Source organism: Lathamus discolor, chromosome 6 (genome assembly GCF_037157495.1).
Source record: "Lathamus discolor isolate bLatDis1 chromosome 6, bLatDis1.hap1, whole genome shotgun sequence".
In the NCBI taxonomy this organism is placed as follows: Eukaryota; Metazoa; Chordata; class Aves; order Psittaciformes; family Psittacidae; genus Lathamus; species Lathamus discolor.
Window position 1 is genome coordinate 47212339 of NC_088889.1, and position 26963 is coordinate 47239301.

Genomic DNA, 26963 nt, shown 5'->3' on the forward strand with positions numbered 1-26963 from the left:
TATGGGCACTCTAGATTTCAATCAGCCAAAAAGTAATTGATCTTTGTAAAACCAAATTTTGCAGAAAGGACCTGTACGCAGGGGCAAAATAGGCAGTTTATGCTCCTCTGTTTATACTGTTGGATTTTCCCTCCTAACATATATTTTTTTCCTTATTTAGACTAGAATAGACTAAACTAGTTCAGTTGGAAGTGACCTACAGTGATCATCTAGTCCAACTTCCTAACTACTTCAGGGCCAACCAAAAGTTAAAGCATGTTAAGGGCATTTTTCAAATGCCTCTTCTTAAACACTGATAGGCCTGTAGCATTGATCACCTCTCTATGAAATCTGTTTCAGTGTTTGATCACCCTCTCAGTAAAGAAATATTCCTAATGTAAAGTCCAAACCTCCCCTGGCACAGCTTTGAACCATTCCCATGTGTCCTGTCACTGGATACCAGGGAGAAGAGATCAGTACCTTCCCCTCCTCAGGAAGATGTAGAGAACAATGACAATACCCCTTGGTCTCCTCCTCAAACTAGACAAACCCAGACTCTTCAGCTATTCATGGGACGTGCCTTTCAGCCCTTTCACCAGCTTTGTTGCCCTACCCTGGGTACATTTAGGTACCTTAAAATCTGTTTTATTTTGTGGAGCCCACATATTTCTCACTGTTTAAATTCTACTATTTGAAATGAATCTATTAAAATATGGAATTTTATTTGTCTACATTTTTTTTAAAGCCTCTCTTTTTTCTCTTGCGGAAGTCACTATGAAGAGAAAGTCTAGCAGGTACACTTCAGATCTCTGGCTATCTCACTTCTATGTCTGTTTGTTTTGAAGTGTGAGTGGGACTATGTAACTTCACTCAGTGATCTACACAGTGGTTAGAAAATTAGTGAGGTTTTGTATATCCATTGCAGGTTTAGATCATAGAATCATAGAATAGTCAGGGTTGAAAGATCATCTAGTTGCAACCCCTCTGCCATGGGCAGGGACACCTCACACTAAACCGTGTCACCCAAGGCTCTGTCCAACCTGGCCTTGAACACCACATGGGATGGAGCATTCACAGCTTCCCTGGGCAACCCATTCCAGTGCCTCACCACCCTAACGGTAAAGAATTTCTTCCTTATATCCAGTCTAAACTTCCCCTGTTTAAGCTTTAACCCCTTACCGCTTCTCCTGTCACTACAGTCCCTGATGAAGAGTCCCTCCCCAGCATTCCTATAGGCCCCCTTCAGATACTGGAAAGGCTGCTATGAGGTCTCCACTCAGCCTTTTCTTCTCCAGGCTGAACAGCCCCAACTTTCTCAGCCTATCTTCATATGGGAGTGTCCTGGGTTCAGCAGTAGCAGTCATTTTTCTCCTTCTTAGTAGCTGGTGCAGCGCTGTGTTTTGACTTTCAGCCTGGGAACAGCGCTGATAACACCGATGTTGTTAGTTGCTGCTCAGTAATATTTACTCTGGCCAAGAACATTCTGAGTCTCATGCTCTGCCAGGGAGGAGGGGAAGCCGGGAGGAAGCAGAGACAGGACACCTGACTCAAACTAGCCAAAGAGGTATTCCATACCACAGCACGTCATGCCCAGTATATAAATTGGGGGTAGTTACCCAGAAGGGCTAGATCACTGCTTGGGTCAGGCTGAGTATCAGTGGCAGGTAGTGGGCAGTTGTATTCTCTTCCCTTGTTGTTTCCATTATCATTATTATTATTGGTGGTAGCAGCAGTGGTTTGTGTTGCACCTTAGTTACTGGACTGTTCTTATCTCGACCCGTGGGAGTTACATTCTTTCTATTCTCCTCCTCATTTCTGTGGGAGTGGGGGGAGATTGTGTGTGTGGGGGTGTGTTGGAGGGAGCTGTCAAGTGACTCTGTGGTTCTGAGTTGCCGGCTGGGCTTAAACAACGACAGGGAGGTGCTCCAGTGGCCCTCCTCTGGACTTGTTCCAACAGTTCCATGTCCTTTTTATGTTGAGGACACCAGAACTGCACACAGTACTCCAAAGAGGTCCCACAAGAGCAGAGAGTAGAGATGAACACAAAGCTAAGGAATCTATCTGAAGCAAAATGTGGATCTAGATTTGGAGTCATAGAATATTTGAAGATTCATACTCTAATTGTCTTGCCAAAACCAAATTTCATATGCATTAACATATTATGGATGTCAAGCAGTAATTTCTGTGGAAGAAACCCATAGTGGGAATATAACAGTTGCCCTGCAGTTTGAAATGGTGATAGATTTTGTCATTTCCTTTTTTTCATATGTTAAGAAAGATACAAATCTAACTTAGCACATGCAAGTATAAAATCAGCCCCAGTATTCCTGATAAGAAAATCTAATTTAGCTCTCCAGTGATAACTAAGCTTTCATAGAATCAGGTAGTATGATTGTGAATTTTGAAAGTTCAGGCACATAGTAACTTGTAAACTTGAGGAAGAAATTTTGTAACTCTCAGAAACAAAAGAATATCTGCCTTTGAAATGGGATATCAAAAGTAAAGCTTTCTTCTGTTTTATCACTTACAACTGTATGCTGCATTGTAGACTCACATTCTTTGTGCTTAGGATTGCCCTGGTCTATATGTAGGACCTTGCAATTGGCTTTTTTGAACCTCATGAGGTTCACACAGACCCACCTCTCAAGCCTGTCAAGGTTCTTCTGCATGTCTTCTCTTCCCTCCAGAGTGCTGACAGCACCACACAACTTGGTGTCATTGGCAAACTTGCTGAGTGTGCGCTCAATTCCACTGTCCATGTCGCTGACAAAGATGTTCCAATACTGACCACTGAGGAATGCCCTTAGCACTGGTCTCCACATGACATCAACTGTTGACCGCAGTTCTTTGGATGCGACCATTCATCCAGTTACTTACCTACCAAGGGGTCCATCTGTCATATCCATGCCGCTCCAGTTTAGAGACAAGGATGTCATGTGGGCAGTCTTAAATGCTTTGTGTAACATCAATTTGTTAGACACTGAGAAGTAATTATCTTAATTTTATGGGAAGTTATTCTATTCCCATTAATTGTAGTTGTTGTCAGTTGTAGATCCAATGAAATGAGAGCATGGCTGAGATGAGTCATCTGTGAAAGACCTTTCAGGAAGCTCTCATATTCCCACTCGGTTTGCTTGAGGGTACTGATGGATTTGTCACTTTTTAAAATACTGCTACTGCTTGCAGATTTGTAGGTATCTCTTACTGGAACAGCAATAACTGTAAGATACCTGTAAAATCACTATGCAGGGCAAACTGCCATGCAACTGTTGAATTTTTCACTTTTGAGGATATATGTGGTAGATATGATTCATTCATGCTCTGTCAGTATCTATCCCTTCCAGTTCTTGTTGAAACCTGGAGTATATTCCACTGTCTGTAGTCCAGCTTGAGTAATATGTGTAAACACTTGATATGGGGTGGACAGCAGTTGAATATACTTCAATTTTCATGTTTTTTTTGTGTCATCTTTTCTTCTTTATTCTAACATTTTTCATATATTTTGTATGAAGGCTGTTAAGATATCTGCTGTGGTTTTCAAATCCTATTTGAAAGATTTCTGTGGGAATTTTCACCTCATCTGATGCCTTTTCTCTTTTAAACTGTAACAGATGTGGATGATTTCTTAGTATGGTGAGCTTTTTGTTTTAAAGAATTGCTGAAAATATCAGAGACCTTACTTCTGAAATAAATCTCCAGCAAGTCGTAATTCAGGATTGTAACAGGTAGTTAAGTTTAAATATATATGACAGTAATTTATGATTTTCAGACATTTTTATCAAAACAGGAGTGTAATTCATCTTAGCAAGCTCTTGTTTGAAGAGTTTTACTCATAGAAAACAGTAAACTTAACAGGTATGTGTGTATACATAGTGCAATAACAGCATAGTAGAGTATGGACTAAGAAATGGAAGATGTAGCTGGATTTCAAAGGCATTATATCCTCATATTAAATGTATTCTAAAATAATTTGTATGTATTATAGCTCACTTTCAAAAGATTCTTTCAATTCTGCAATAGAGGAGCACTGTGTGTAAAAGCTCGTTAATGTTTTCCACATCCCTTGATATATCTGTACTTTGTCTGGATATACCCATATATACCTTAATATATCTGTGCATTCACTTGTACAGAATAACCATAGATATTGTAGTTCCTTTAGAATTGTTTTGCTTTATAATTTATGATAATTGTGTGTAAATGTAAACGATTGAGCCTGATTCATACCTATTCCTTTCTTAACCAACCCATGCAAGCCTTATTTAACTATTGGCTATTCACAGGCCTGCTGTGGTTCTGAGACCTGGGTAAAAGACCTGGGTCTTGCAAGCACTCAGTAAGTGTTTAAATGCTACTGCCCATTTTTCTGTAGTGGTTCTGCCTATACCTGACAAGTACAAGACTTAAATTCGGGTAACTGCAACACCATAAAATCCTCTCTCAGAGTACTATTTTTAAAACATATTTAAAAAGGTTTCCCCTATTATCATGTAGAAAGCAGCTAGCCTGTAACTTGATACCCTGACTGAGCAAATGTCTGCTTTGTTTCATCTTTTTGTAGAGCCTTTTCTAATTTGTTTTGAGATCCTAAAATCTTAGATAATAGTTTTTCCCATTGCAGCTCCCTAATTTTCAAATCTGTACTCTTAAGTATCTTGCCAACAGTTGGTATAGACAATACATAAAACCCTGAATGGTACTGGGTACTTAAAGATCCACAGTTTTTGTCTGTCACATTGAAGATTCCTAGCAAAAAACATTAGTCCAAAAGGGAAATCTTACATTCTTTCAGAAACTGCAATGTTAAATAAACATCTGAAATATTTATATTTGCTAGTTCAGGGATGTAATCTTCTATACAGTATATATGATTGAAAAAAATATGCTAAATACTTTGCACATTCATTCCCATTTGAAACAGATATGACCTAATGTCTGTTGCTATTGGTATCTTTACTAATCTGGTAGTGGGCATGCACTAGGATTCCAAAAGGCTGACAGCTTCTATTTGGATTACTTCTTGCTGTCATATGCCAAGATTTTTAAACTGGTTCATCTGTAATTGAGACAAGACACTGGATATTCCATTAATATTTCTGATCACCTGTTAAACAGTAAAAACTTACGAGTTAAACCATACAGGTTGAGTTTATTATGCCAAAAATTTTATATTTGTGAACTCCAGTTACCAGCAAATGGCTAAAATGAAAATGAATTTGTTGTTATGGCTATCCTATATTATATCTTTCTGTTGCTAACTGCTTGGTCTGCCAGTATATCCCTTGCATCAAATGTAAAAGAAATGGGGAAGCCAAAAATATATGCAAGAATGTGCATGTGCAGTAATGTTTCTTGCATTCATTTCTCTCTCCAAAAGGATGCTCCATTAAAATGAACTATAATGCCCCCCTTTCCTAATGAATCTCATAATTTCTTCATTTGCTCATATAATTTTATGCCAGAAGTCATGAATGTCAGAGGTTCTTGCCAGTACTGACACTGCAATTCATAGAATCATAGAATGGTTTGGGCCGGAAGGGGACCTTTAAAGATCGTGTAGTCCAACCTATGCTGCAGGCAGGGTCATTTTTCACTAGATCAGGTTGCTCAGAGCCCTGTCCAACCTGACTTTGAACAGTTCCAATGATGGAGCATCCACAACTCTGGACAGCATGTTCCAGTTACCACCTTCATGCTAAAAAAGTTCTTCCTTGTGTCCAATCTAAATCTTCCCTCTTTCAGTTTAAAACAGTTGCCCCTTTTCCTGTCATTACAGGCCCTGGAAAAAGTCTCTCTCCACCTTTCTTATAAGCCCTCTTTAAGTGTTCATAGGCTCTAATAAGGTCTCCAGAGCCCTCTTTTCTCTAGGCTGAACAATTCCAACTCTCTCACCCTTTCTTGACAGAAGTGTTCCAATCTGACCATTTTCATGACACTCCTTGGGACCCACTGTAACAGATTCATTCAGTAGGTAATGAAAAGTACTTATGCAGAATGCGCCTTTCTTGGCTGATTCCACTTCCTTGATCAGCATGGGATATGTTTTGATTCTTTTAATCAATCTGTCATTTTGAGAATCAACATGTGTACTTAAAGTCTCTTCATTTCTTCAAGCAAGACAGGATTTTGCCTGATTGAAGATGACGTATTTATTTTGCCACTGGTATGCATCAAGCTGGTGTGCGTGGCTAGTTCAGCTCAGATCTGTGAATAACGGTAGGGTTAAAACTACCGTTAAATATCAAAAAGCAAGATTGAAATCTAGAGATAGGTTGCATTCACATGCGGGATCCCCAGTCTCATGTAATGATTCATCTTCAACTAGATTCTTCCCAGTTAGGAGAGAGATTGCCTGAGATTCATGAGCTTGGTATGTTAATGGGATTGTATAAAATGTATGTGTGTCCATTTGTTCCTGACTGAAAAATACCTGATTTTATTGACACTCATTTATCAGAAACTATTAATCAGGAAGTTCCATCAAGGATTAGGAAATATCTAACCCCAGCCAAATTTTGGCCCAAGGGTATTTCTTATTTTCCAGTCCATGCTGGAGTGAAAATTAAGATTTTCTCCTTCCTTACAGTTTGAAATCAAAGGAGTGATTTTAAAGAATATTTAGTACTCAGCTTTTATAACAGATAATAAATATTTTAGATGTTACTTTTGGTCTTGATATTTGGTGTTTGTTCTTTTGTTGTCACTATCTTATTTCCATAAAGGAACTGGGTGAGGAGGGAGGTGGGGAAAGCTATGATACAGAAAAGATCAGACTGTTAATGCTTCAATGGCAAGTCTGCAGCCTGGAACCTGTATTGAAAAGAAGCAGCAAAATGGTCGATATTGATATACTTACTTTCTGAAGTAAGTTTTAATTCAGAAGTATTAATGTGTATGAAAACAACTGACTACATTTTAATACTGTCTAATGATTTGCTTATTCAGTCATGCTGATGACCTGATATAAGATACGGAAGTATGTTCCAGAGTTGAGATTACACTTTGATTCAGCCACTGCTGAAGGAGTAAACTGACAACAGAAACCCCAACTCTATTTTTAAAATCTTCTGAGAACTGTCAGATGGTGGTGTGTGAATTTCCATCAAATAACTTTGCTGTCATCATGAGGATCCATTTGCAGTGAACTGGCTGTGTTTACTGGGAGAAATTTGTGTTCTTACTGAGGGAAGAAAGGCCTCAGTATGTTACTACCAAATAAATAAAGACTTTTAATTTATAAAAAGATGCTAAAGATCTGCTCAGGATGTCATTTGTTTGTGGTTTTGTGTCTATACAGCTGCACTGCAGTACTGTAAAGTTTATTTTAGGATGTCCACACAGAAGTGCACACTACACAAATATTTTGGTCCCAAAATACAGACATCACAGTCATGCAATTGAACTAGGAAGAGGTCATATGAATCTATCCTCTTATGCTTTCTTTTGCTTAAATGTCTATAAATAAATCTTCTGGCAGGCAGTATGTGTTAATTTCTAAAACAAAAGTGTGCTTAAACCCAACTGTCATGTTGTAAATCATCATAAACCCCACAAACAAATGAAGGAAACCAATATCCAGAGCAGATCTTAAATCAGTGGTGGTGGTGGAAAGTGGATCCTCAGCAGGTTTAGCTTTACTTTCATTACCTGTTATCAAGTGTTTTTTTTTTAAATTAAAAGCCAATAATAATTACTGAAGTAATCCTAATAGTAATATGTGAGATTATAGGTTTGAAAAGTTTGTTCTTTTCAAATGTGGAAGTGGTGCTCTTTTAAAGTAGCTTTCTATGAAGCTTCTGGTATAGAATGAGTGGAATCAATAACTGTATCCATTAAGAAGCTGGAAATGAAGTAAATTATGGACTTTTTTGTTGTTGTTGTTTAAAAAAATTGATCATTTATTTAACAAACACATAAGTAACTCATACTAGTATTTAGGAAGTCTTGGTATGCTTCATCAGCTTGCTAACTTGAGTCACCTTTCTTCGTTTTATTTCTTTACTGTAGCAAGCTGAGGGATGTGTTTCACAGTTTCAAATACATTGTTAGCCTTGTACCAGAAGGTGTGAAATTCAACTACAGCAAAGTGATTTATCACTCTCTGAAAAAGAAAAAAAGTTCTGTTAGATCAAGTGAAAAGTACTTTGACCACACTGTTTTGAAGTTTTATTAAAGATGGTGTATTACCCATGATGAAGATGGATATTGACCATATCTGATAAGCTGTATGATCTTCCTTTTTAATTAAAATCTGGCTAAGATACTTTGGAGTTTTCTTGAAAATGATACTTAAATGTTTTATATAATTTGAATGGGTATAATTCATACTTTTTTTAACAGTTTTTCTATATTTAAGTGAACCTTCAATACATTTTCTAAAAGAAAAAAAATGCAATTCCTCATATTAATTTTAACATTTATAATTTTACTGATTTAGGAGTTCTACATAGTTTTTAGTACTATCTAGGAGAAGAGAATTAGACTCAATTTTTGTTTACCCAACTTTATAAGGCTATAGTAAACCTGTTTGAAAACAAATATATTTTTTTTATTTACAGTTATTTGCTATTTTATAGTCTTATAGGTGAAAAGTGCTGGGCAAAAAGTGTGTATATATATTTTGCCTTATAGATCTTAAAACCTGTAATCAGAATTGCAAAAGGGCAATAACAAAATATTTACACCTGTCAGCATCAGAATTAAGTTACCAGCAAATGTCTGACATGGAATACCTCTATGAACATACATTATTTTTAAATGTATATTTACTGTATTTTAATTGTGGTGTTGCATTTAATTTCCTTGTTGGAATGAACAGTTGTCTTGGTTTGTTTTCCTAGACTTTGTCTTGTTTCTTCTGTTCAAGAAGTCACTTTCAGATTAGGGCTAGGTTTTGCTGGGAGAAGTGCTTTATGAGTAACAAAGAAGAAATTAAAAAAGACTTGTTATAAAGACATTCAAACCTTAGCATGCACAAAGTTTTAAAGTAAAAACTTTAGTTCTGTATGCGCATTTTGTAATTAGAGTAAATAAAGCCAGGATGTTTGTTCTCTGGAACTTAACAGTATGAAATTATTGTGATTTCTGTTTTGTTAGCATCCTGACTGACAGTGATAGAGAAGCTAATTGTGAGATGTAGTGGTAATCTTTTTGAGAATATTTATTGTAATTTGATTGGTAATTTGTTGGTGGATAAAAGTATGAGCACTAATGACAAAGCAGTTAAATTTGGAGTGCCTTGTTTCTTGTGTGCTCAAGTGTTGTGGGAATAAAATCATATAAATAAAACTTATTCAGGAAAAGAAAGTGAGAAGACAGAACACTAAAGTACATTTCCTATTCTAATATCTTTCTTCAGGTTGTGCATTCCTTCTAATGAGACAAGATGAAAACATATGTAGATAGAAAACAGGGCAACATTACCTTTTTGAGTCAGGTTCAACCCAACATGAGGGTCTGTTGGAGAATTAAGTTGTGGATACTCTAATGTATATTACAAATCATGTTCTAGCATACAGTAGCCATTAAGGATTATGTATCAGTTATGGTATCTTAAAAAAACAGAGCTTTAAGTGACCTGATGGTCTCTTAATGAAACTGACTAAACTACAGAGTCACTGAGATTGGAAGTGATCTCTGGAGCCAGGTTGCTTATGACGTATTCCAGTTGGGTTTTGAGGCCTCTAAAGATGGATACTCCACAACCCATCACTGTGTTTGACTGTAATCATGGGGAGGTTGAAAGGGAGGGGGGAGAAGAGAGACACAGAGAGAGGCAACCTTGGAAATGGGATAAATAGGTAGAGCACTGACGGTAGGAGGTTTTTTAGGGTAGCAAGTACGTGAGCAAGCTGTGAACCATTGTAGAGGGGCCTTCTGAAGTTAAGTAACTGCAGTAACTTAGTAAAATGGCAGATGAAATTCAGGCTAAATATGACATTATAGACATGAGGGAAGAATATAGAAATCCAGCTTCATGTTAAAAATGATTGGCTCAGAACTGAAAAATCAGATCATGGTGTTATAATAGTTCAGTGAAAACACCCACTTGGTACTCATTCCTGGCCAAAAATGGCAATCAAATATTAGAAATTACTAAGAAAGGGATAAAGAACATAACAGAGAACATCTTTTTGCTATTGCATAAATATGTAATTTTTTTCATACTTTGAATAGTATGTGGAATTCTGGTTACCTCATTTCAAGAAGAAACCATTAGACCCAAAAATATTCAGGGAAAGTTCAGATGAGGATCAGGACTGTGATCAGATGAGGAACAACTTAGTAGTTCATGATGAGGATTGGCAGTAATCTTTACTGACTGCAGGAACTTGGAAATATTAAATGGAGCATGTGGAAAACAGGTTCAAGACAAACACAAGATTTTGATTTTTCTGTAGCTGATCTTCATCAGTGCAGAGGAAAGGAGGTTGTGAGTAAAAATCTTTGCTGGATTCAAGAGGAAGATGGACGGGCAGTGGATGGATGGAAGGCATATCCACTCCTTGTTTAAAAACTATGTCTGGATCTGAAAATTTCCTGATCTGAAAATAATGGTGCTTGTCCACCTTGAATCCTGGATAGCTGGAAAGAAATCATGGGCAGTGTAAGAAAGTTTCTTCTGTACTTTGAAGTCATGATCTTTGCAGAACTAAGTCACCAAATTAGCACATGTAAAACTCTGGCAAGGATTTGTTTGTTCATCTACTATGATTTACATCATGCTTTCTTACTGCACTTCAAATTTTTCTAATGGGGTCAGATTTAGGAGAGATTTATTTATTTTTTTTCCCCCTTAAGAAGAAGACAATCCAGTTCCATGTCCCAGGGCACCACTTGTCAAGCTCCAGCTTTCAAGTAGAAATATTCTTCTATTTCTCAATTAAAAGACCGTAGTATAATTTTAAAAATGGGTGAAAGACTGTACGTTAGAAGTGACTGGAAATATTTTGTGACATTAGCCATGTCACAACCTGTGCATTTTGAACAAAATTCTGCAAAAACTGCAAGTGCACTGCTTTGCAGTGACACCATTCCCCTTGTGAAGGGAAGTGGTGGGCACCCAAAAATTTACTGAAAATCACTAGTTAGAGCGTCGAAAATTCTGCCTAGAATTTCTTGTTTTGCTAAGAAGAATGCAGCCACTGTAACGCTTTCTGGTGAATTTTCACTTGTTCTAATGTTTTGTCCAAAAACCATGAAAGGAATACTGTCATGTGGAGAACTGGCTTGTAGCTAGTGTTCAAATGCTAATAAAGATGTTTTCTTATATCCTGCGCTTCGTGATACAGTAAGATACATGAGTGGGTTGTTGTCTATCAAAGAGTAAAGGTGGCTGTGGATTTTTACTTCCTTTGCAATGCTGATCTATATTCAGAAAGTGTCACAGTCTCACAGTAATCAGGCCTGTAAAAAGGATCAACTTGATATGCCTGCTTGTTTTGCCATAGAAAACAGGAGTTCCGAGTTTCTTTGTTTAGCTGATATGTTTTGGTTTTTTAAAAGTAAGATACATTTCCTCATGGAAGAGATATTTTATCAAGTAAAACTTCTACATGGTGTTGCATAAGTGCATACTTTCAAAACAATTCTTTGTTGGTTTACATGAAAGTTATAAATGTGCAAGCACCCACGTGCATGTTTATGTGCTGTTGTAAAATATAAGCAAAATATGTATGCCTTTTTGAGGAAGCAGCTTCTGCTTATGATCTGCAGGTTTAATAACAAAGAGACTGATTTTCCAAAACTGATTAGGTTTCAGTGTCATGCTAATTTTATCAGTTCATTTTCAGTACTGAATATGATAGAGACTATAGAGATTTAGTAGATGATGAATTGATAGGTAACAAACTAAATCTGTCATTTTCCAGCTAATTTTGAATATTTTATATGTATGTTATATCAGTATTAGTGGATTGATGGTTTTGTACTTTTTAATATGAAACATATGGAAGCGTGTCTACTGTTGAATGCGACCTCTAAACAGAATTAACTGTATTGTATAAATGACCATAATTCTGAATTCTGGGATATATATGCAACATAAATGAAGAAGGAGTTTCATTAGCTGTTGGAATTTCTGTGTTCTCAACTTCCGAGTTGAGAAATTAGTGAACTGAGCAGAAGCAAGTTCATGCCTGCAGTACATCGATTCACCTTGGTAATTGACTCTCCTTGCAGCAAGTCAAGTCACTGATTAATTAAAATTGATCTTGTTTATGTTTTGGTTTATTACTCCATCACAGGAATCTCATTTTCAGCTCACCACATTTTGTGAAACATGTGAAACTTGAGGAGGAAGACAGTCTGAAGAGCAAGGCTAAATACTATCTGGTAATAAACCACTGAACTGTGGCTCATTAAAAACTTCTTAAAATTAGATAAACTTTTTAAATATTAGATAGTATGCTGCTTAATGCTATATGACTGAAGGCTAGAAATCACAGTTTTCAATTAAGGAAATTGTTTGTTGTTAGACATACTTTTGCAAAGAGCCAAGTTCTATTTTGGTAACTTGTTCTGTCTTTAAAGAAGATACTGACTGAGTGACTCTTCTTTAGAAGCACCTTTGTTTCTCAGCCTATGCAGGTGTTGCTGGAGAGTGCAATTCAGATTGCAGCTTCAGCTCTGGCCAAAGCAGCTAGAAATTTATGTTTACAATACACACAGTTAAGCATTTAGAAAAAATCTCCAAAGCTCTCTTTTTTCTTTTTGCAAAGTCATGCATTCAAGTGGATAGATAATATAAGACACTTAGTAGATTCTACAGGATTTCAGACCACCTGGAATACATTTTAGTAATATCAATGTGTTTCTGTGTATAAACATTCTTAGAACTGGGGTTTGAGTTAACTGGTCTGAGACCTTTTGCTAAAGGACTGATGTATGAATCCTAGCAAGATAAGGGATTTCTGGTCAGAAAGGGAGAATTTTCACTTGCTCTTCATTCAGGAAAAAAAGTGTAACACTGCTGTTCATCTGTGTTTGTGAATAGATATCAATTATGCTGGTACAAAATGGATCTCATGGTTAACTTTATGTACTTACTGACAATGCTACTGGTGGAAACCAGATATTAGTAATTAATAGTTAGAATGTGTGTGCTTTTAGAAGATAAGTAAATCATGGATGTATTTTGATCAACCTGAAATTATGCTCCTTGAAGCAAAATATTCACTGAAGCAAAACCTTGAAAAAATTAGAGAACTTTGATATGACTGCACCATATTACACTTTTGATCTGAAGAGATGTAATGTGTGGTGGTGAGAGGTGTTAATCTGTAACAGTACTTCAAGCTGATCAGAAATTTGAAGTGGACTTTTTTCTTAAAGTAAGCACATTAGATCATCTGAGAAACATGATCTAGATTAGCACTTCTCTAGTGAGGTGTCAGACCATTGCTTACAGAGGTCCTTTTCAGGCTGCTATTCCTTGCACTCTTAAACCTGTTCTATTGAAAAAACAATAACAAAACCTACCAAAGCTAAACTGACTAGATTAAATAAAATTTCTAATCAGGGAAATATCAGAGCTCACATTTAAATATTTTAGATTTTCTATATTCCTCATTGGCAGACTGAGTCTCTAGGAATTTGTGTGGTTTGTGGTGTTTGTTTTGGGTTTTTTTTTTTGTTATCCTTAACTAACAACTTGTCTCTGCTCATCACGAGCCTCCACATCTCATTGGGCATGCAGGCTTCTCCTCACAGAATTATAAAATAGTTAGCATCATACTAAAAAAGGTATATTGAAGTAAATAGATGAAATTATGTGTAAGTGAAGATCAAGGTTAAATAAGTTTTAGAATGCCAGTATTTGTGTGAGAAGACTCAAGAAAAAGAGATACTGTTGAGGCATGATCTGCAATTTCATTATAGGATAACAACTCTATTAAACTCATTTCTATTAGTGTCTTCAGGCCAGAAAAGCAATTTCAGACCTCAGCTAGGATGATCTTACTTTAGTAAGTTCACTGTAATGCTGAGTCATCTTAACGGCAAATCGTCTTATTTGCAGATTATATGGCTTCCACTAGCTCCTTATGCTCAGTCCACCTACACCTGAATGATAAACTCTTTCAAAGTCTTCTCCAAACAATGCTGAAATACACTATTATTGCCACTTTTTAGAAACTTTAGTAACATTGTTCATCCTATGTTGCAGATAAATGTTTGTTAAATGTTGTAGCACAAATGAAAAGGGTACATTTGAAATTTAGGGGAATAATGTAAAACATCAATGTTGAACGCTGTCCTTACTTAAGATATCAGCAGTGTTTGTATTTTGGGGTTATGGCATTTAATGATTGATAAAGACTTAGTGATTCCAGTGTGTATTCTAAAAAGAAATGCTGATTTTTTGAAATCTAGAAAATTAAAAAAAAAATTCATTATGATAGGAACTGTAGGTCTTTTATGCATGTGGAAGTAAAAAGAAAATAGTTCATTTATTTGAGTAATTCTCATTTTAAGTAATTTTTAATGTATGTTGTCTGATGCATAATTTTATTTCTTAGAAAACTGTGAAATACAATAGGTACTATGTATATGTTTCTGTGGAATGATGGATACTTTAATGTAGTAGAGAGAATAAATATGATTTCAGCTATGTATAGGTAATTTAATGTAATCCACCGATAAAGGCAGGGTAAGTGGCAAATTTCAATTTTATTCTAAATTTTGCTATTTATAAATTTGTATTTCAGTATTTTAATCTTTTTAAATGTCTGAAATGTATATGTTCAAAGATTTATCCAGGAATCAGATGATAAAAAGTGTTTTAAAAATCTTTATTTTTATCTTACACGTTCTGATTTTTTTTGCCCCCAAATAGATATGCTTCTGATGCCAGAGGTTTTTTTAATTCATGAACAGAGAGATATAGTAATGAGTGTTTCATTATACTGTTTGGATTTTTCGACTTAAGAAGAAGTTGACCGAAGAAGAAATAGACCAAAAAGAAATTTAAGAAGTAGAAATGTCTCTAACCAATGAGTTTGAAAGCTGAGACTTTCAGAGAACATTTTACAGAAGCAGCAAGGGGAAAAGAAAATCAATTTGTTTAGCATTAATTGGCTAATTCAGTTTACCTCCTACTTGACTGTACATTTTAGGATTGTTTATAAAAATTTTTTTAATTCCCATTCTGTACTGTTAAAAATGCTACTGGTTGTTATGCAAAGATAGATAAGGAAAATGCTGCCTGTAACTGCTGATTAGTCTGTGTCATGGGTGAACAGCTGTCCGTTTTAGTAGTAGCAGATAGGCAGTGAAATGTCACCTGAAAGAAAGGCCTATAACTTGCACACACTTGCACGATCACACAAGTGAGAAACCTGCTTTTGAATTCCCATTTTAAAGTACATGTTAAATAAAGTTAATTCCTTTGGTGAAAATCACACTGTCAATCCCAGCTTTTATTTCAAGTGCCTGTAACTGTCTACTGTCATAGTACTGCAGTTGCATAAGGGGACTGGAAAAAGCAGCACTGCTTTTAGAACATAATTGTTCAAGTGATCCGAGTTCAGTACAGGCGGCTGTTGTGTATCTTCTTTGACAATAATAATTGACACCAGTGTAACTTCATAGTTGGATGGGACACTGCCATATCATATTGCTCTTGTTTTATCAGCTTCCGCCCCCTAGGAAACTTCTATGGAAGGTCTTTTGGTGAACAGTTTGCATACCTGTATAAAAATAAATTTTTCTGTGCGCTATTCTGCAAGTGATGTTTTCCATTGTTAGTGGACAAGTTTTGGAAGGTAAAACAACTTTTAATTCTGTATATACATTTGGCACAGTGGAGTACTAAAAATAATCTCTTTTGGCTCGCTTATATCAGCTTATATCACATGTTAAGAGGTGAATAAGTGCTTGGCACTTTATCAGTAAGTGTGTCTCTTGCGCTGCATTATGTAGCAATTTGTAAAAAAGCATTTAGAATAATTAGGATAAGCAAACAATAGGGCTATTGTATGTCACTTTTTCTGAATGTTCTTATTATTGGAATATGTCTTTGGAGGAGTAAGTACTTACGAGTTATTTGAGCCATTACTTGAAAAGTGATTTTTTTGATCTTTGGTCATCATGTCTAAATTAAACAAGGCCTTAAAAGTGAAGATTGTGCATTCAGAGGACCTGTGATGAGTGCTTACTGCGCTAACAAAAGTAATTTGTTTACATTTAGGTTACTGTTGTTTGAAAAATCACAGCAACAGGTTTTTATTGTAAACTTTAAACATGTTTTACTGAGTAAAACTGAGTAACAGTGTATTGACAGTTTTTTACGGCACCGTACCAAGCCACTGCTAAGGAGCGTACAGCACTTGTGAAAGTCCTGGAGACAGTACATCGTCTTTGACACTTTGATGTGGTCTTGAATATAAATCTATACATAAATATCTGTTTACATACACTTCAAAGGAATCTCTGCATATGTACATGATATCAGCTGTAGAAGTATGTGTTCATTTTAAATGGATTCCATTTTCTAGAATTTCTGAGCACTCTAATGTGTATGTAACTTCCAAATATTTACTTTTTTTTCCCTTGTACCTTGTTTTGTAACAGGATGACGAAGTAGTACTTCAGTGTGTTGCCAGTATCCACAAAGAACAAAGGAAGTTTTGCTTGGCAGCTGAGGGACTTGGGAATCGCCTGTGCTTTTTGGAACCAACATCAGAAGCTAAAGTAAGAAGTCAAGACTCCCAACTGGTGTAATGAATCAGTGAAACTTAACCTACTTATTATTCACAAATAAATTTAACTACAGTTTCTTTAATGTGATGCTAGATGCTGCTTTTGTTTGCTTTTCTTTTGTGACTGCAACATGAGATTTCTTGGAGATTCTAAGTATACTTTGAGATATACCTATTAACAGTCAAAAGCCACTATTCTTTATCTAAAATAATTTGTGTAACTGAAATACTTCATATTTTCAAGATAAGGCCTCCAGACTGTTATTAGGATTTAAGTTCCCAAAAAATCTTATTCCTATTACTGCTGTAGGTTCAAATATCTTGATATACGGGATTGATAATTTTAGAAACATTGTCACCTATTAGTTTCTGGCTTTAAGCTTTGCTTCTGTGTTGATTAATCGGAAAGTTGAGAGTACAGGGAACAGAATTATCAAGTAATTTATAAGCTTTTTATAAGCTTTAAAGAAAACTGGCCAATGGAAAAAAGAAGCTAGACAGCTGTGAAGAAAAAATAAAAGAAAACAGAGTAATAAGAGAAGCTTCAGAGAAGAGATGAAACTTTAGACTTGTGCTAGAGCAAAATATTAAAGTGTAAATGTAAACAGAGAAAGATCTCCTCATTCTCTTTGTTTTCTCTGCATCATTTACTTCTCCTTTATATCTCTTTGTCTTTTCTTCTGATAAATTATTTCTTCTGGGTTTTTTTGGTTTTGGGTTTTTATTTTTTTTTTTGGTTGGTTGGTTTTGGTGTTTTTTATAGTAGGGTCTTTGTATCTTTTCTTTTGAAATGTTGGTATGTGGTCCTATTTTTAGTCTGGATATTATGACCATGCTACGTCCATGGTTTTATTTATGCAGTATGAGAGGTCCTTGTCCTAGGACCTCTAGGGTGGAAAATTATGCTGCATCTAAATTTGCATTTCTTTGCATTCCAAGAGTTCAGTTAGAGGAATGGTGTGTATTACTGTAGAATGGCCTAGATCTACTTGCATTTCGTAAATGTCTTAGTAGCAGATTACAGAAGCTTCTGAAGTTTGTTTACAATCAAGAAATTCAGAAAACTTGTATGCAACTGTTTTAAAAGAGCTTACAGAGAGTGTTTTTGAACTGCTGGTCTTGACTGTGAACAGTAAAGAATTTTGGAAAGGGGCATTTAAATACATCTGTATGAAGGGAAGTGTAGACAGTTAATCTGGATGATTAGAGAGTACAATACTTAATAACAACCCTTAACGATGACACTTACTTTATTTAAATGTCGATGAAATTTTGGTTATGAAATAAAAGAGACAAAACCAAAATGGCACATATCCAGTGGACTAAAACAAAGTTGAATAGGTGTGCTTCTGATTAAATTCTACATGGTTATGTTCTCACTACTGTGCTATTGAATTTGTTTGTCAATTAAGACATCTTTTAAACTAACATATGCAATTTTTTTCAGATGATAAAAACATTGAGGAACTAGCAATTGGTGAAGTCATGCCACACATGCAAGATCTGCAGTGCCTTGTGTATTGTTAGAAAGTAGAGGTATATTTAAGGGCTGGCAGGCTAAGTTCTAGTAACTGAGCACATAAAGATGCTTATAAAACGGAAAATTATTCTTGCATTTTGTAAAGAATGTGGAGGTCATGATGGATGACATGGATGTTACACAGTCATAAGTTCACTGAATGCTGAATGATGATGTGCTCAAGGGACCTAGCATAGTTTTTAGAATTACTATCAAAAGAATCTTACTAGGAGATAGAAAGTTATACTGTCTCTGCATTTCTCTATCTATCTGTCTGTCTATCTATCTATCTATTTATGTATTTCCTCTGTGGCAGTGCTGCTGAAATACAGGGTACTGTCATGGCATTCAAATTCATATTAATGTCAATAAAATTGAGATTGCTTCAGGAAGTGCTGTGAGAATAACAATTGGAGGAGGACACAGTCTGTTCAGTTTAAACAAGGAAAGCTTCCTGCCTGTAAGCTTCCAAAATAGGAACATTGATAATAGAAGTCCTTTTATTTTACACAGCAGAAGACTGTCCTTCCTGTTACAATGGTATTTTTTTACCTGAAATGGATTCCTTATGCCTTTCTGATCCCTGAGAATTACTTTCTACAGTTAGATTTCTTCTCTGTGTTAAGAAGAAATTGCATTGAAGAAGATTAAAGGTGTGTTTACCAAAGAAAGTCCGCAGCAGAAAATCACAGTGTTGCCTTCTACTGTCTTCCCCAGTTGATTGCTTTACCAAAGCCAAAATATGTTTGCAGAAGATGTGACAACTTCTACACTAGTTGAACATTGGCTAAGTATTGTTAAATCAAGAAAAGCCTGTTTTTCCATTCAAGTAGTTCTGGAAAACAGAAGGTAGACAAGAAATAACTAAATGTATCTGTTCGTTTTAGAATGGAAAGGTGTCACTTTAAGATTAATTTTTTAATCTGAGTTCTCAGTAATCAGAAGATAGAAGTAGCTAAAAGTAAAGGGATGCAAGAAAAGAGGACAAAAAATTTCTTAAAACCTTACAGAGTTAAAAATGGGGTTTCTATGGTTAGCCGTTAGCTGATTTTGGTAATTTTTATGACATGCTGAAGGGAATAACAACTCTAACATACTTCTGTTCGAATTTTAATATAGATCCATATGCAACTTGCATATTATTTCTTTACAATAAAAACTATTGCAGTGTTGGTTTGCTAATAATTTGTCTTTACTACTTCATTGCTGTTTTCTTTGTTTTTAAAGTGATGCTTTAAAAATTGATGTATTTCAAAGCTGATAGTCTAGTGCAGCAACGTTGACTTCTATTGATAACTAAGAATATACCTAAAAAATAATAGCAATATACTAACATCAATTTTAGTAGCAGAATTGTCAAATAAACTTACATGCTTGAAAAGAATTATAACTAACATAAAATTTCTGTCCTAAGGACAGAATGTAATAATTTACACATCTGGTAAAAGTAAACCTGGTAAATCAGTACCAGCTGTACCAGCTCATGTTAGTGGCTTTTATACTGCAGACGAGAAGCTGTGGCCAAAGACATGATTAGTGAGCATATTGCCTACAAGAAATTAATATTATGATAATGCCTGGAGGAATCCAGAAAACTGGATTCAGAAAAGTGAGGTATCTTCAGTGTTGTGAGTGTGTTGATGGAAAACTGGTAACTCTACATGAAAGACCTGTAAATAACTTTATAACTTAAATAACTTTTAAAAAAGAGCAGCTGTCAGGGCAGGACTGTCACTTGTTTCCTTAAATTTCCTTTGCAAATTTGTGTAGGCTTCCTACATCAACTTTGTATTTTTGTGTCTTTTCCTGTATGTATGGACAAGGCTATGCAGAGGTGTGCTGGAAGAACTCCCCAAAACTCTCACTGACTTTGAAGGACTATTTATTCCAAATTCCTGCTTTCTTTTATTGTATATCGTATCAGCCTATTAATTCTGCTACATAAATGTACTTACAGTGCTTTTCCCTTTCACTGGGTACCACTGCACAGAGTCTGCCTCTGTCTTATTTGTACTTTCCTGTCACACATTTATATACATTTATGATTCCCCTTGAGACTTTATTCTTGGACACATCTTACTTTGGACACATGAATGCAAAGAAATTAAAAAAAAAAAAATAAAAAATCTGCTGCTCTTGAAGTGAATGTAAGTTATGTGTTTCAAATGCAGCAGACAGGTTGATCCAACAATTGAGAGGATGTAAAATAGTTAATATTGTTATATCTCAAGATTCTGAACCTTTGCTATTTAGTGACAGCTATAAATATGTTTGGAGTGTTGACCTTATATGTCACATAAGATCATATACCTTCTCTTCTGTTTTGTCAGTGACACTGGAGAAGAAATACAATGTTCATGGTGTGATTCTAAAAGACAGATAACAAGTAATATGTACTTTTGGATCTGAAGATGTTTTGGTTTACTGTGAGAAATACAACTCTAGGAAAAATTGCACTGACAAGTTATGAGGAATGGATTTATATTATTTTGATAAAGGAATTAGCATGTATCTCAGTAGCAAAGGAGTGAGCATTTTTAAAATTAAATACAGGTATGTTCAAACACACTTTTCATCCTGCTCAGCTGATCTTTTTCTACACTTTTTGTTTTTACAGTATGTTCCTCCGGACCTTTGCATCTGTAATTTTGTCCTTGAACAGTCCCTATCCGTCAGAGCCCTTCAAGAAATGCTGGCCAACACAGGGGATAATGCTAGTGATGGGGTAAGTAAATTGACATTGAAGAATATTAAATTTCTGAATATGGATTATTGTTCTCATTTCTTTCTTATCACCAGGGTTTTCCAGGAGAGGGGCCTCATGTCATAGCAGATTCTTCATTTTTCTTGTTTTTCTGGGGCATTATTGCTCAACTACTGTAATCGTATCAATTTGTCTTTAGCATTGAGGGGCAGGTGCAATTAGCCTTTTGAAATATTTCCAAAAGTCAGAAACATCATCTTCAAATATCATTTATTACTGTCAGTTCAGACCTAGGTACTGAGAAAGGAGTAAGAGAATCCTTGACTGAGTTTGGATTTTATGAACCTGAGGAGAATATATGAGATGTTTTTGTCTGAAACATAAATAATTGCCATAAAAACATTATTGTATTACAGTGCTATTTATTAATGGAGAAAGCAAAATAATTTTCTCATCATGTAAGTATTCTATCTCATTTCACTGAGCTAAGAGAGTATTTCAGGTATTTGGATTTAGTTTGATTTATCCTCACATGAAATTAACAGCTAGAAATTAAGTCCTGTCAATGAAATGAAGTGACAAATTTAAATCTATTTTAGTTCATATATAAATACACAATATTTATCTTTGTAGTTGCGTAACCAAATTGTTTCAGTATAATTTCAAGTTATTTAATCTGTGGTAACAAGTAAGAACTGCTGGATAGAAATAATTATTTCAAAATTCTCTGCTTTGGGTTTCTTAATCTTTTGCTATATTAGCACAAGCATAGTTACTGGAATGCTTACAATGTAGTGTAATGTAACTATGCTTGCATTTCATATTACTAATGTTTCAATTGAATTATTATTTAAAATCTAAGATATATTAAGAATGACTGAAAAAGGACTTCCACACTAGAGTGATGAGGGTGCCAAAAAGCTTTATTCTACATTATATATTACTGACCAAATTACTTAAGAACTGTATTTTTCATAGAACTTCAGAGGTATTTGGCAAAAACGTGATGGTGTTATAAGTAAAAATGAAGCCTAATCCAAACCCAAGATACAGATTTGCCTCTGTTTTCAGTGGTCTGCATGAACAATAATAATTTTTCACTGATTGGGTAAACCTCATTGCTGGTGGTGGAGGTCAGACAGACTTAGGTCTCATCTATGCATTAATACTTCTGGAAGTTCTAGAAGTAACACATGTTGCATCTGTGAATGGCTTTCCAGAGGTAATTTAGGTAAATTGTCTAGTTCTATATCCTTAGGTAGAGCTTGTGTTTCTCTAAAAGGAAATAAAATTGACCTATAATCCCCATTCCCATGGTCTCACTCTCAGTTGATTGCCGTTCTGTTATCCTCATGTGTGTAAATTTTAGGAATTTAAAATGTGACATCACCTTTATTGTTTTCTTCTATTCAGTGAACAACTGAAATCTGAAATAAAAAAAGTACCACTACTTCTTAATTCATGGGGTGAGGTATTATTAGCAAATGAATAATAAGACTTTACAATGTTTATGTGCTATGACAGATTCCATATTTGCTTTCTGGCACCACGAAAACCACAAAACATGTGTGAACAAAAATCCTTTGCATTTCACTCTCAGTTAAAGTTAAATTACTTGTAGTCACATGTAGGTCTCTTAAAGTTGACTTAAGCCTTGACTTTGTTGTGTGTAACCTGAGTGAATCAGTGCTTACCGTACCTGTTAGATTTCAGCTGCCTGGTCAGATCAACTTGCTGTTATTTTCCATGATGCTGGGCTTGAATTGATTTTCTAGCATAGTCCAAAAGCCTGGGTGGAAGACTTACCTTAATTTGCTTGCTTTGACCCTAACTCTCCAATTTCAGCTGAACTGAATTGAATGTTTGCACTCTTCTAAACCAAATGTGATAAAACTCTATAGCTTTACTTCTCTTATGAAATTAAATGGCAACTAATTATGATGCATATAGTCTGCAGAGCTGGATAGTCTATCAGTTTTCATTTTTATGTAGAACCAGAAAATTCATATTTTCTCTCGAGCTGAAGTTTGGTTTCTCTCTGGGATTCATATACTGTGCATTCTGTTTCAGTGTTTTCTTCCTTTTTGTAGTACAACCATAGAAAATAATGTCTGGGAGGAGGGGAATTTTAGTAAGTATCTTAGAACGGAGAATCAGAAGGGTGTTTTATTTACTTGAGGCTAATTTTTTGAATGTCATATCCGTCTATGCAGAAGTGATGTATTCAAAATGCGTTATTATTTTTCTAAAGATAAAAAATGTCTATAGTATCAATTTTTTTCTCTTGAATTATAATTGCCAATCAGCCTGCAGTCTTTCATTGTTGCAGAGCAATTCACCACTTTAAAACAGTCATAAATTTTGTCTATTTATAAATAAGAAGCATTAAAGCGCAGCTTAAGCATTTATTACACAATAGTGAACCTTGTTTTTTACAGGAAATCCAAGTGTAACTCTAGCTATGACTGTCTATGAATGCTCCATTCCCAGCAGTGTTCAAGGCAAGGTTGAACAGGGCCTTGAGCAACTTGGTCTAGTGGGAGATGGCCCTGCCCATGGCTGGGGGATTGAAACTAGATGATCTTAAGGTCCTCTCCAACCCTAGCCGTTCTATGATTATATGATTCTGTGATTGTTTGTTGTATGCTTTCGAAAGGAAACAAATATTTTTTAAAAACGATTTGTTTTTCAAAAAGATAAATGTTAAGATGGTCAAATATATCTCTTTACTTTTAAAATTTTCATTTGAAAGCAAGTTGCCAAAGCTTTATATCATCCCCAAAAGTAAGGCACTAATGATCTAAATTACTCTTTTTTGAAAAAATTAATGAATTGCTGCAAGCAGCCAAATGGAACTGTGGAGTTTCTTACTATGGAGTGAAAGAACTTCTAGACTAAAACACCTTATGACTTCATCAGTAAATATTAATGGCTCAAAGTTAGGATATATTTTTTTTTTATCTGAATTAAAAAAAAAAAGGAACAGATTGTAATTTAAAATTATTGACAGAATGAAACTTTAGTTTTATGCTTTCACAATTTTATAATGCTAAGTAATAATACTGCAGTAACTACCTTTCATTCTATTAAAGAATATTCTTTTTTTTTCTTTGTGAGCTTGTTTCTGTTGTACTTAATGCATGGAAATCATATCAGTTCAGTTAGGAGAGAGATACATATTCAGGACGTGTAACAGCAAGATATGTAAACCATATTCATATAGAAGTATGTGTATGCACTCATAGGGGGAGAATTATTACTGTCTGGTTTATGCTTATTTAATTCTCTAAGTTAGGTGTAGTTCCGCAGGCTAAAATAATGAGACGAATTTTGTATTTAATCTATGTATAATGGCCATAAGTCTACAAGAGTAGTTTAGGATAAACTACAGACAGTGTCTTAAAAAGCCCTGAGGTATCGTATAGATTGTGGACGCTGTTTGCTTAGTAAACTTGGTGGAATAAAGTAATTTCTAATGAGAAATCATTTTTCTTGTTGAGAAAATGTCATGGTTTAAGCCCAGCCAGCAACTCAGAACCATGCAGCCGCTAGCTCACTCCCTCCCTTCTTCTTCCCCTGCTTCTGGATGGATGGGAGGGAGAATCGAAAGAATGTAACTCCCACAGGTTGAGATAAGAACAGTCCAGTAACTAAGCTATAACACAAATCACTGCTGCTACCACCAATGATAATAATGATAACGGAAATAACAAGGGAAGAGAATACAACTGCTCACCACCTGGTGACCGATACCTAGCCCGACCCAAGCAGTGATCTAGCCCTTCCGGGTAACTACCCCCAGTTTATATAGTGGGCATGACATGCTATGGTATGGAATACTTCTTTGGCTAGTTTGGGTCAGGTGTCCTGTCTCTGCTTCCTCCCGGCTTCACCTCCTCCCTGGCAGAGCATGAGACTCAGAATGTCCTTGGTCAGAGCAAACATTACTTGACAACAACTAAAAGCATCAGTGTTATCAGCACTGTTCCCAGGCTGCAAGTCAAAACCACAGCACTGCACCAGCTACTAAGACTGAGAAAAATGACTGCTACTGATGAACCCAGAACAGAGAATTACTGCAGATTCATACACTGACCTCATCTGCTATGACAAGGTGACCTGACTGGTTGATGAGGGAAAAGCTGTACTCATTGTCTATTTGGACCTTAGAAAAGCATTTTACACTGCCTCCCACAGTGTTCTAGAGAAACTGGCTGCTTGTGGCCTGGAGAAATGGATTCTTCACTGGGATAAAAACTGGCTGCATCGTAGTGACCAAAGAGCGGTGGTAAATGGTGTCACATCTAGTTGCGACTGGTCACCAGTGATGTCTCTCAGGGCTCAGTATCAGGGCCAGTCTTGATTAATATGTTTGTTGACGATCTGGATGAGAAGGTTGAATGCAACCTCAGTAAATTTGCAGACAACACCAAATTGGATGGGAGTGCTGATCTGCTTGAGGTTAGGAAGGCTCTGCAGAGGGATCTGGAAAGACTGGATTGATGGACTGGGGTCAACTGTATGAGGTTCAAGAAGGCAAAGTGCCGGGTCATGCAGTTGGGCCACAACAACCCCATGCAATGCCACAGGCTTGGGGGAGAGTGGCTGGAAAGCTGCTCGGTGGAAAGGACCCTGGGGAGGCTGATTGGCTGCCAGCTGAACATGAGCCAGCTTGTGCCCAGGCAGTCAAGGTGGCCAACAGCATCCCACCCCCTATCAGAAATACTCAAATACTTTGTTCAGTTCTGGACCTCTCATTACAAGAGAGATACTGAGTTGCTGGAGCGGGTCCAGAGAAGGGCAACAGAGCTGGTGAAGGGCTTAAAGCACAAGTCTTATGAGGAACGTCTGGAGAAGAGAAGGCCCAGTGGGGACCTTATCGCTTTCTACAACTACCTGAAAGGAAGATGGAGTGGGGAGGTGGCTGATCTCTTCTCCCAAGTAACAAGTGACAGGACAAGAGTCAATAGCCTCAAGCTGTGCCAGGGGAAGTTTAGGTTTGATAACTGGAAATATTTCTTCACCAAAAGGGTAGTCAGGGATTAGTTGTACCAGTGTATCATTCCATTGGATTGCTTTCTATATTAAACTGAGTTTGGAAGAGTTCTGCTGTTTCAGATTTTTCTAGAGGAAGAATGTAACTTATTAGATTTGGGGTTTTTGTTGTTGGGGTTTGTTAGTTTGTTGTTGTTTAGTGTTTTTTGGTTTTGTTTTTTTTTTTTTTTAATGCGTCAGCCTTAAAAATACCAGTGATTCACTTAAAAGCTTTCAGTAAAAAAAATAGCATGAGGTGCTTTATTGCTTGCTCTCAGTATGTCTATATTTGTTACATGTCGAATACATGTAATTTTCTTCTGACAACCTGTTTGTAATTACAGTTGATTTTGCTGTTAAGGTTTTCCTTGTTGATTAAAAAAGCATTGTAATTTATGAAAGAAGTATTGTATACTCTGTTACATAATGTTTTTCTGGTTTTCTTCTCAAGCAGGGGTAAGTTCCTGCAGGATATATAATTAAAACGATTTTTTAATGGGTGACATATTTTGGAGGAGCTTTTGGAATTTTTTTTATTTATCGTTTCTAATCAGCCTTTTACAAGCTCAGGAGTGTTGCATCCCAACTAGAAGGTAGTGCAGCAGGAGGGCCAGGAGACCTCCTTGAATGGATAAGGAGCTGCTGAGGAAAATTCGAAGGAAAAAGGAGGCTTATAGAAGGTGGAAGCAAGGACAGGCTGCCTGGGAAGAATAGAGGGATGTTGTCCGGGAAGCTAGGGACCAGGTTATAAAAGCCAAGGCCCAGCCGGAATTAAACTTGGCTAGGCATATTAAGGATAACAGGAAGGGATTCTATAGGTACGTAGTGAATAAAAGAGTAGGGACAACGTAGGCTCCCTCCGGAAGCTATTGGAAGAACTGGCTACCCTGTATTTGGAGAAGGCTGAGGTTCTTAATGACTTCTTTGCCTCGGTCTTAACTGGCAAATGCTCTGACCACACCACTCAAGTCTTGGAAGGCAGACGCAGGGACTGTGAGAATGAAGACCTTGGGCCCACTGTAGGAGAGGA

General features: G+C 36.1%; 1 protein-coding gene across 1 annotated transcript in view; it reads left to right on the forward strand.

The window, feature by feature from the left end:
• The first annotated feature begins 2799 nt into the window (after window positions 1–2799).
• RYR3 (ryanodine receptor 3) overlaps window positions 2800–26963 on the forward strand; it is a 184503-nt gene continuing 160339 nt past the window's right edge. The window contains exons 1-4 of the mRNA XM_065685792.1: window positions 2800–2966; window positions 12225–12312; window positions 16549–16668; window positions 20813–20920. Coding sequence (XP_065541864.1) covers window positions 2800–2966; window positions 12225–12312; window positions 16549–16668; window positions 20813–20920 — 483 coding nt within the window. The remainder of the gene's footprint in view (window positions 2967–12224; window positions 12313–16548; window positions 16669–20812; window positions 20921–26963) is intronic.